Source organism: Poecilia latipinna, unplaced genomic scaffold (genome assembly GCF_001443285.1).
Source record: "Poecilia latipinna isolate Pla-1442-1.1 unplaced genomic scaffold, P_latipinna-1.0 Scaffold2703, whole genome shotgun sequence".
NCBI lineage: Eukaryota > Metazoa > Chordata > Actinopteri > Cyprinodontiformes > Poeciliidae > Poecilia > Poecilia latipinna.
In genome coordinates this window covers 1-11,530 of record NW_015115319.1, presented here as the reverse complement: position 1 = coordinate 11,530, position 11,530 = coordinate 1, and the positions used below count along the sequence as shown (strand labels likewise).

Here is an 11,530-nt window from a genome sequence, read left to right as displayed (position 1 = left end):
TAACAAACTACACACCCGGATGGACCTGCTTCAGGCCAAACCTTTCAGATTACTTTGGCAGCCTTGCCAAATATTAGCAGACCGTTGGCTGCAATGCCAGCAGTCCATCAAATACGAAAGTTGGAAACAAGTTAAACAGGAAAAGCAAGACCATTCTGAATGCATGCAAACATCCAGCTGAACCAGGCACGTGCAGAGAGGGGGCATGGGGGTGCTTGAGCACCTACCCCTTTTGCTCCTTGCCCCCAAGTGCCCTTTTGGTCGATTTTTTTTTTTTGTAATATTTTCTAAGCCCTCTTCTGACACGTACGTATGACATGTACTAAAATTATTTGGTTTTATGTTGTTTTTTTTTTTTTTTGTAAAAACATAATAAGCCCTCCGGTCACCTTGTTAGCTTTGACCTTTTGCCCGTGACGCATGACGCAATTACCTCTCGCGCAGTGAGATAAAGCAGCTAACTGCAGAGCTCAAAGTGACATATACAATCAAAGTAAATTTGTAATTTATCATTGTTTATTAAACTCTGAAAGCTGTGTGTCTTTTTTAATTTTATGTCCTAGAATGTGGTTAGATGTGCCTTTTTTTTTTTTTTTTTGAGCACCTGCCCCTTTAGTGGTCTCTGCACGGCCCTGAGCTGAACGTTATCCGTCGGTCGCTAAGCAGCTGGCTAGCAACTGAGAGAACTAGACCGGTCTGCTTCTGCAAGCGCTGAAGACAAAAATATCTTTAAAAACGATTCCTTGCACAGTCCAAAAGTCCAAATTGTAGCTGGGTAAGAGCCCAGCTTCTTTTCATCAGTCAGGATGAAATCACTGAAACCTCGTTATTGGAAAACTGAGCCAAACAAGGAGATCTTAGGTTCACCAAGTCTAGAACCAGCTTTGAAGTCTACAGTCTGTCTACATTCCCAACCAGGTTATTCTGAGAAATGCCAGGTAAAAATCATTTTCCATCCCACCGTCACACATGTAAACATGTGGAGTTTGCAAAAGGCAGCTGGGAGTTTGACTCGACATTGTGTTTTGGCAAAAATGGACAAAGATTGAACGAACTGGTGAGGTGAATATATGGAAAAGCACATTGTGATCACTATTAAACGTAGTGGAGGAACCGTGATTTCCTGTGTGGCTTTTCTAAGACCACACAGGAAATTGTGAGACATTTCAAATGCAAAATCTACAAGAAACAGAAAATAGTTTGACACTGGAACAAGACAGCTAGGCAAAATGTGTGGCTAAATCAACCTAAAAAAATAGTTCAAAAGACACAAAAGTGATCATCTCATTTCAATGTCCAGACCCAGAATACATGTGGTGAAGAGGAGACAACCCAGGCCTCTGAATGATCCAGACAAATATTATAAACGGGAAAAGATCCTTTTATCTTAAGAGCTGTCATGATGGGGGGGGGACGTTGAACAACGTATTAACAGCACTGAACACATTTGTTTTATCCATCATTCTTTGAGCGAGTTTCTCCAACTGCAACAGAAGATTAATTTATTCTGAGGCTTAATATTACCGCCAAGGCTGCCAGTAGATGTGGACGGTGCTGTGACTCAGCGCCGTTCTCTCTGCTATCTCTCATCTCAATCAGCAACCTGCAATCAAGACCGCACCGAGTGACAGTAACCCGAGAGAAACATCCATCTCCTCTCCTGAATAAGACGGTCTACAGTTTCAAGAGGGTGATACAGGAGAGAGTATTTAATTGCTTGAGCATGAATAATGTATTTACTTTGAACTTATTGCAGTGTTAACTTACAGCACTCTATGGTGAACATTAATTAAGTGACATAAATTCCTCCTAATCCCTGATGAAAAAAAAAACACTAATGTCACTCTGGTAGATACACGACACAGGAACATGAGTTGTATTGTAATATATTCACCGCTGGTTTAATATATTCTGACGCACTGATGTGGGTGGGTTGAATTTTAAAACTTCAACCACAACTTTTAAAGGGGGAGTGTCATGTAAAACTGACTTTTTGAGCTTTACACCATGCAATATTGTTATTCTCTGTTCAGAAATATACTTGGAGTGTTGCAAGTGCCTTTCATGCATGTTTAGGAAATCCTCGAATCGCCTTACAATTTGAAAATTGTATTGCAAGCCGACACCCGAGGTTGCTCTCACAAACTCCTCCATTAAAAATAGCTGTAAAACTTCTGTGTTTTTTAAGTGGCTGCTGAGGGGATTTATGATGTAGAAAAGTGAATAAAAATGACTATCAGGTAAAGTTTCACAGCTCAACATATAGTGTTTGAGACTTCTTTACTCCTCCAGGTTCCTCAAAGTTTAAACATGCGCAACTTGTTAAAAATGTCAGCTACTAGAACTGGACAGAAAATCACAGAAAAGCCACCAAAACCCAAAGAAACACGCTGGAAGATCTGTAGAAAGCCTCCAGACTGTTGATACAGTTCAACTGATTTCTAAATGTTTGGTCATGTTGGTTTTGGCAGTCCACTAAAATGAAAAAGAAATCTGCATTCTTGGCTCCCACTATGAGGGCACTGACCACTTTGTCACACTGTGGGAAATATTTCACTTCCTTTGTTTAGATTCACATGTCTCTTTGGTGATAAGGGTCTCTGCAATCTGAAATATCTGAGTTCCCTGTTACTTAAAATAGACAAAAACTAAGTTCATAACTCTGTTGTGTAACTTTTGACCTCCTTCAGAGACAATTCTTCAGACAGACTAGGGCCCCCTCTGCCGGATTGCTTGTGGACCTTTCCGCCCTTACACTTCTTCCTTACACTCAACTTTACCCAAATAGGACATGGATGCGCAATCTGTAATGGCTCTGAAATGAGAAGTGTCCGTTTATAATCTTTTTTTATTTATTTATTTGAATCTTTATTTGTTTAGATGGTTTTACTCAAAACTCAAATTAACCAAGAAACTTAGCTTCATTAATCTAAAGAATAATTTCAAATGAACAGGAATAAATTCTTGGCCAATATCAGTCTGGATTTGCTATCGTCTATGAGTTTCAAACTAAGAAACCTAATACTTACTCTTATTATGATTCACTAACTATGTGATCTCTGCCATGTGATGCTCTGCAGTTCTGGACGCAATCCACCAGCAGGGGACTCACTTCAACTAATTATTATCTTGTAAAAATGGCACCTGTTCATGAGCTGAAAACAACAGACAGGAGACCGGTCGGCTGTCACCTACAAAGTCGGTGAGAAGAAACGTGGCTGCTGATCTGGCAGCTTAACGCACAAGCCGAGGAGGAGCACCTCGTCGAGCAGAGAGCAGGTGTGGACAGCTTGCTCTTTTCATTAAAGTAAGTGGCGACTTTTTTTTATTTTTTTTTAAACTTCATAGGTGTAATGGACCCCGATTGGTATCGATAAGAAAACCCGGTTCTCTGTCTGACGCTTTATATGTCAAATGTGAGGCTTTGCTGTCACATTTGACAGTAAAGCGTGGCAAATAGAAGCTGCTCTGTGATCTTCAGTCACTGAAAGCAGGACATTTGTCACCAACTCTTCCTCTTTCATTTTAGATGTGAAACGTTAAGAGCTAAAAACTCTGTCGTCTTTTTTTCCCTTATCTATTAATATCTTATAGACCACAGTGTGCTGAATCTGTGGAATATCTATCAGTTACTGGAAAAAACAAACAAACAAACAGATGAAACTGTTGCCACATACAGTAAAGTCAGATATATTTCAACTCATGGAAGTAGTTTAATTTTGTCATCGAAGTGCACAAGGGGCGCCTTAGACGGCTCAGACCAGACTTTTCTTGAACACTGAAGTGTCCCCCTGAATCAATTACGAAGCCCAGCTGGCCTGAGAATATATTAAATTAATTATGACCAAGTAAGAGTGAGTCTTCTCTTGGACAGTGATCACCAGAGGACATCCAGATGTCCTACTTCGCAGTGATATATCCTGTTTCACTCAGCAGGAAACAGGCTGCTATTGTACAAAAAGCTGGTTGAAGTTATGTCACGCTCCACGTAGCAGATCTTAGTTCCTGTTGCAAATGACAGCTAGTCATTAAGCAATGAGGTGGATTGGCCTGTTGAGATTAAAAACAAAGTGCGTGTCACTTATTAACTGGTGTGGGAGCCTCACCTGCTGCCACGTGGGTCCTGGCAGGCTGTGGCCACAGAGAAGGTGAGTTCAGGTGTTTGCTGAGAGGTGTGGTGTGTTTGTTCACTCTCACCACCTCCCTGCTCTCCGTGCTCGCCCTGTGGGACTGTTTCCTGAAGAGACCTGGAGGGGGGAGGAAGGAGGAAGGAGGAGGATCAGGGTTGACTTGATCACCAGCTGCTATGACACTTGCTGAGACGCAAACCGGTTGGAGGGGTTTTTTTTTTTTTTTTTTTTTTTTACCCCCCTCTCCTGCTTTGACATCTTTGGTTTCATCCAGAAAAAGGTTAGTGAATGTATACCAGGTAAAAGGCGGGTAATGGTAACAGGAGAGCGTGTTGTTGAAAGGCCTTGATGTAAGTGGTGGCCTTTAGCAGTTGCCAAGGAGGCAAACTCAAGAGAATTTCTGTGCTTTCCTGTTTCACAGCCTCCAAGGGATCGGCCCATCTGAAACATGCGTCTGATACGCCGGCGTCTGTCTCCCCTGAAGCTGGTCCTCCTCGGGGGAACTCTTTTCTTGGTGATCCTGGTGGTTCTCCAGAGGGACGTCAGCTCCTCAAACTCCGGAGACCCCTGGCTGCAGGACCTGGCCCACAAACGGGATGAGGTTATGGTCATGGTCCGGAATGCTGTGAACAACATGGGCTTCCAGATCGGAGCTCCGCAGGCCCCGCCGGTGCAGGCGCAGCCCACGGAGGACGTTAAATGCCCCTCCGGATTTTACTCTCAGGCTGAGCTCAGACCTCACCTGGAGAGACCGCCGCAGGACCCTCAAAGCCCCGGGGCCGATGGGAGAGCGTTTGTGAAGGACAACATGACGCCGGAGGAGGAGAAGGAGAAGGAGGAGGGCATGACACGCCATTGCTTCAACCAGTTTGCCAGCGACCGGATCTCACTCAGCCGCAATCTCGGGGACGACACAAGACCGCCGGAGTAAGCTGAAGTCTTTAAGCTAATCTTTTATTGGCTGTGCTAATTGCCGTTGTGCCAACGACGGTGTTGACATGCAGACATGAGAGGATACAGCTCTGTCTCAATCTCAGAGAGAGCCGTGCTCACCCAGGTCAATGATCTACAGACGTTTTCACAATTTTTCTTAATAACCTCCAGGGCTTAGTAAGCCCACGTTGCTAAACGTCTCAGTGTGCAATAACAGAGACCGACACGTCAGAGTAAATACTCCCAGGCTCACACGCACACACCCAGACTGTAAACCTTTGCATTTCCTTTTTGCAGGATGCCAAAACTACTTTTCACAATGCACTTCGCTAATACATTTCAAACTACAACCATGAAAAAAAAACAGAATATCCGAAAACACTCGTCTCCTATGTGTTGACGTGGGAGACCTTGTGTGACTTTCATTTCATCAGATATGCCTCCTTCTCTTTCTCCAGGTGTGTGGACAGGAAGTTTCCTCACTGCCCTCCTCTGCCCACCACCAGCGTCATCATTGTCTTCCACAACGAGGCCTGGTCCACGCTCCTCCGGACGGTCTACAGCGTCCTGCACACATCTCCCGCCGTCTTGCTGAAGGAGATTATCTTGGTTGACGATGCCAGCGTTGCAGGTAACAGTGAGACACGTGGAAGATGAGCAAATGGGAACGGAATGGAAAGTAAATGTCAGGCTGAGGGGTACTGCAGCAAACCCGCAGTGCAAATTCACATTTTCACACAGGAAATAATCCAGAGCTGCACCTTAGTCAATGATTCATTCTCCTCTTCAGATTTTATTAGTTATTACTGAGCAGAAGTGGTTCAGAAATAACAGGAACAAAACCCATCAATCTAATGCAGAAGTGCCAGAAGACGGTGTGGGTAACTAAATGTAGCCTCTGTGCTGCCATTTTTAGAAAGCACAAAAAGTTATTACACCTACTTAATTTCGTACATCAAGCTTAAACTTACTGTTTGTAGGCTGTTGTTTTGGAGCATGGCTACGTTTTTGCTTTGCAGCCTTTTTGTCAACGTTTAATTTTTTATTTTGTTTTATTTCTTTATCTTACTTTTACAGTAGTATTTAGCTAAAGAGAGACTGTGTTGCGTGCTGCACCTTCCTTTCGCTGTTCTCAAATAGTTTACTGTGTGAGGGAGAAACCACAGAAAGAGAAGTTGGTCCCACAAGTGTTGTGTTGTTACAAGATGAATTATGATTGATAGAAATTATAACAAGGATTAAGCATGCTAACTGCAGCTGCTTGAAAATGTCGAGCATATTATAAGCATATAATAAATTAAACAGTATATTTTAAAACCTTTTTAATGGGATAAATATCCGAGGCAGACAAGGTAAAACTTAGACTACAGGCACTGAGTAAACTAAATGGCACAATCGCGTCATGTGATGTTGTGTGCTGATTTGAATGAAATTTTGCTGTGTGATTTTAGTATCGGTTTTCTTTAAGCGCTTAGGTTGGCAATCAGGGTCAGCATATATTAAAAGTAGGAATCTCTGATTAGATGTTATTATTATTATTATTCGTTCACATTGTCTGGGGTCGTCATCCTTTACCCTGGAGACATTAGGTTCCTTTAAAGTTTTCTTTAAAGGTAAATGATTTCTCAGAATATTGACCGTTCCCCTGTTTTTGCCACAAAGGTCTGTTGTCTTTTTCAGACATGGTCTTAACCTGAACACATTTTCTGCTAAAGCTGCAGATGTTCTGCGAACTCTTAACATCTGCATCTTCAACTATACTCACAGAACAGTAGAGTAACTCGTAAGCATAATGTCATTCATATATCAATATTGCAGATATTTAAATAGCTTGACTAAATTATTTGTTCTGGTTAATGCCGTCACAAAACGTGTTTTCAGTTCCACTGTCGTATTTAGTGTAATCAGCTCCAAATTGTGAATCTTTGTGAAAACAGACTGCGAAATAACTTTTTTTTTTTTAAATATCTGCAACTAAGCATAAAACAATCAGTAGGCCTATATTATTATGTTTACTAAAACATGCTGCACTATCCCATTAATTCCCATCTACTTCCAATAAAACTGGGATTCAGATCGTCAACATAATCACATCAATGACATAAATAGTGTGTTGCATTTACTGTGAAAGTGCAGCTAATATCAGTGTCTCATGCTTTATCATCTTTATCCTGCTCTGCGCTTTCCTTTGTCACTGGACGATAACGACGTTGATTTTTTAATTTTTTTTTTTTGAGCGTAAGCCAAGCATACTGGTTTGTTTTCATCCTGCATTAACGGTCCACATGCTTAGCGTCAGCCGTCCAACAAACAAAACGCTGGAGGAGGGAAACGAAATCCTCCCAGGATCCGGTTATGTGTGGCTATTTAAACAGTATCATTCATTATCTGAGATCCTATAATATCAACTGCCTTCTTACACTGTGAAAGGTGACCCAGAATCATGTTTACTTAGGATTTCAGCAGCCGACTCACTCTGTAGGAAACAGGTTGTACAAATAACTGGGACTCGAAGTGAGATTGATTTGGAAAAAGGCGACCACGTCTACAGCAGCGCCACAAGAATTTGTGTTTTACTGGAGATAGGTGCTGCAAATTCAAATTCGAGGGCCAGGGCACCTTGCAGGAACATGTTAGATGCAAGAGACAAATTTCCTTTGTTAAAGTAAATATTCTCGTATAACATGCTGCTGATGATCATATGAAATGCATATTGCCACGAAAATAATCCTGTCTAAATAATGCAAACCTTCTAGAGACGGAGGAAAGAATCAGGGTGTTCCTTTCTGTTTCTTTGTTGTTGTTTTTTTTTTCCTTTCTGTCCTGTCTTTCTGTTTATCTCTATTTCTTTCTGTATCTACATCAGCATGTCTTTGTTTTTAATAATTTGTTCATTCAACTCCCGAATCTCCTTTACAAGTAACTACCATTTTAAACAAATCCACATCCGACTGGGATGTTAAAACAGTGGCTATATTTACAGTACAATTCCTTTGGAAAAGCCTGCAGTTTTAAGAGAATAGTAATAATAAAATAAAAAAAAAAACTGTGTGCCACTAGTGAGCTAATTTTCTGCTGCATTTGTTCAGATAGAGCCGGGTTAAAGTGCAATCTGTAAGAAACAGGACAAGACAACCAAAAAAATGTTTAAAAAAAAAAACAAAACTGGAAAATCTAGTGGGGATGTGTAACATTATACAGTATTTGACAGTAGATGATTATTAGCTGACATTGTTCTTCTGTTAAGTGATCTGTAATACTCCATGTGAGAACTTTCTTACAATAGAAGAACATGAAAAGGACCTGCCACTAAATACATGAGAGGTATTAAGAATTTTATGACACTGTGAACGTAAAACATGAGCGAGATGGGATGCTATTTCTGATTTGAGTTGGACATGAGACTTTCCTGAAAACTTGAACTTTAAGCCTCTATGTGTGACTGTTTTAACAATCAACTTTGTCTTTTTTTTTCTTGTAACTGATACAAAGTGCTGAAACAAAGAAATGTAAAAGAAACAGAAAATCACTGTCTTATTATTATTTTTATATTCGTGTCATGTTCAGGATTCGTATGATTGCACCAAAAACTAAAGATTCTGCCCTTTTTATTGTTCTGTAAATATAGTTCTTTGCAAACTTATCCATCTATTCATAAGGTTTAGGGTTTAATACTTTATAAAAGAGGGAGGGAATATTCTTCCCACAGTATGTCATGGCTTAACTCAAATATTTATTCTTGAGAATGTCCCAGTCAAATCCTGGATCTAATTCGATATGGAGAATCTGTGATGAATTTCAGAATGCCAGATGCTCTCCAACCACTCCGACGGAGCTGAAGCTGTTTTGCAAAGAGGAAGTGTTGGGAAATTCAGGGTGTAGAGACATAAACCAAATATTTTCAGTCATAATCACAGCGATGGATGTTTCTACAATATCCTGAGAAGCTTGCATGTAACCCAAATGTTTAAATTTTTTTATTAAACAATTTTAAACTCATGCTTAATTTTCCTCCCACTTTACAATTATGTCCTACTTTATTTTGATTTATCACATAAAACCTGATCATTTCAAGTGACATGAATACTTTTTCAAAGCTCATATAAAAACAAGTCATTCATGCTGCAACCTGATGATCTTTTATTAATAAATGTTGTCTTATTTATTGAGCCATGAAATAATCTATAACTGTTTTCCTCCCAGCTGCATGCAGACGTTTCCTCCTTTACTCTGACTTCTCTTTCTAGTTGCTAGAGCTCCAGCTCTCTGCTGCAGAACATCGTTGCTTGTGGCCGCGGAGTTTGCTCAGCTGAGAAATATGTGCCGCTTATTGTGGCCACAAAAGCTTTCAGAGGGGAAGTTTTATCCACTTTTACCCGAAGCGTTTCCACTTTGCTGCTTTTGTCGGTCTAAGCCTGACGAACGTTTGACTTTTACGTCTTCTCGTCAGCGAGGTGTTCAATCATACAGACCGAAGGCTTGTTGCTCATGTGCCACAACTGATGTGCATCGTAACTTCCCGTAAAGAGCTGTTCTAACACACTTCTTTTTTTTTTATCTTACAGACCACCTGAAGGAGAAGCTGGAGTTGTTTGTGGAGCAGTTTAAGATCGTCCGAGTTGTCAGGCAGCCCGAGAGGAAAGGCCTCATCACAGCCAGGCTGCTGGGAGCCAGCATTGCTACGGCTGAAGTGCTCACCTTCCTTGATGCGCACTGTAAGGAAACCTCCGCACACAATGCGGTCGGCTGCAATGCACGAGATGCAGGCAGTGTGTTGGGTTGCATACAGTCACCTGAAATGACAGTAGCGGATACCGTCAAACAAAGTGGTTGAGCTTTAAATATCCGGCATGAACTTGAACCCTAAATCGACATTGTTGGCAGTAGAGTTGCGATAAATGTACATAATCTCAGCGGTACTGACTTTACAGATTTTTCAAAGCAAGAACTGGGTGCACAAATTTGAATTTTACTGCTAATTTATAGCAGGATTTAAAATATATGAAAATGTAACTACAATACCCTCTAATGTTTGGATCAATGTCTGCAACAAAAATACCCATGCATGCTTGTTTCTACCATGTTCTCTTTGTCAAATACTGAAAGTTCATTTAAATTAATTTAAATTCATTTAAATTCCGCCATTTAAACACAGGTTTACGTTACCTGTAACGTTACCTGAGGCAACGTTACAGAATGCTTTTCATTATCCTGTCCACTTTGTGCAGTGCTACAGCACCAATGGCAGAAAAAGAGAACTTCAGCATGTTGCTGTCACCACCATGCTTCTCGGTTAGGACTGACTCCTACAAACGTTCTTGTTATTTGTCAATCTTTGTGTTGTTGGATGACCAAACACTTACCAAGAACTTCAGCTTCTCCATGTGGGCAGCTACAAATTTCTGCAGGAGACTGAAGCATTAAAGTTTTTAGTCCGTTCCTGAACATCTTAACCAGTTTCTTTTTATCTGAACTTGAAAGTCTTAGTCAGATGGTTGAAGTCATTGTCTCCATCCTTCCACACACACAAATCAAAGCTGGTCTTGATTGGATGGTTTCAGGAGGCTAACATTAAGCCTCTGGAGTAGCACCTACCTGAACACTTTTGGAAATAAATAAATTATGTTGAAGCCTGGTTGATTTCACAGGAAATCAACCAGTTTAAACAAAACGCTCTTATTTTTGATGGGAAGAAAGGTTAAAGGAGCCTCATTGATGGCAAGTCTTTGGTTTCTCTGCAACACACTAAGAAGTATTTTAGAGTTTGTGTGCATCGCTTTGACCCTTGTGAGTTTAAGAAAATCACCATAAATTCGAACCCAATTCTTGTTTTGGAAAATTCATAAAAGTTAATAATTGTTTCTATGATGTATTCTAAAAATACTTCGTAGTAAATTCATGGGTGTAATGAGAGAATGTAAACTTGCCACCAGAAAAGTATGCTAGCTTGTGCAAAAGGGCATTTGTAGAAAAATGTATGTCTTTTCTTTCCCTTCTATTCATGGTCAGGTGAGTGTTTTCACGGCTGGTTGGAGCCTCTCCTGGCCCGGATAGTTGAGGAACCCACCGCCGTGGTCAGCCCAGAGATCACCACCATCGACCTGAACTCCTTTCAGTTCAACAAACCCGTGGCCACCAACCGCGCGTACAACCGGGGAAACTTCGACTGGAGCCTGACGTTCGGCTGGGAGCCGATACCCGAGGAGGCAAAGAGGCTGCGCAAGGACGAAACCTACCCTGTAAAGTAAGATGGATCATGTTGTTTCCGCTGTTTAAAGGTCTGAATCATTTAAACACCTAAAGCCTTTGGATCTGCTCATGAAAATTTCAGAACACCTACTTTTGCCGGAGGCCTTTTCTCAATCTCAAAGAAGTACTTTGAGCACATCGGAACGTATGATGACAAGATGGAGATCTGGGGCGGAGAAAATGTGGAAATGTCCTTCAGGGTCAGTCTCTCTTATCTG

At 41.1% G+C, this 11,530-nt stretch overlaps 1 protein-coding gene across 1 annotated transcript; it reads left to right on the top strand.

The window, feature by feature from the left end:
• Positions 1–3,112: 3,112 nt before the first annotated feature.
• LOC106938826 (polypeptide N-acetylgalactosaminyltransferase 6-like) lies at positions 3,113–11,512 on the top strand (the record flags this gene model as incomplete). Its single annotated transcript, XM_015021009.1, has 6 exons — positions 3,113–3,307; positions 4,552–5,057; positions 5,522–5,694; positions 9,629–9,778; positions 11,073–11,307; positions 11,395–11,512. Coding segments are annotated over exons 2-6 (1,155 nt in total), but the record flags the coding sequence as incomplete, so codon positions are not given.
• Positions 11,513–11,530: the final 18 nt, after the last annotated feature.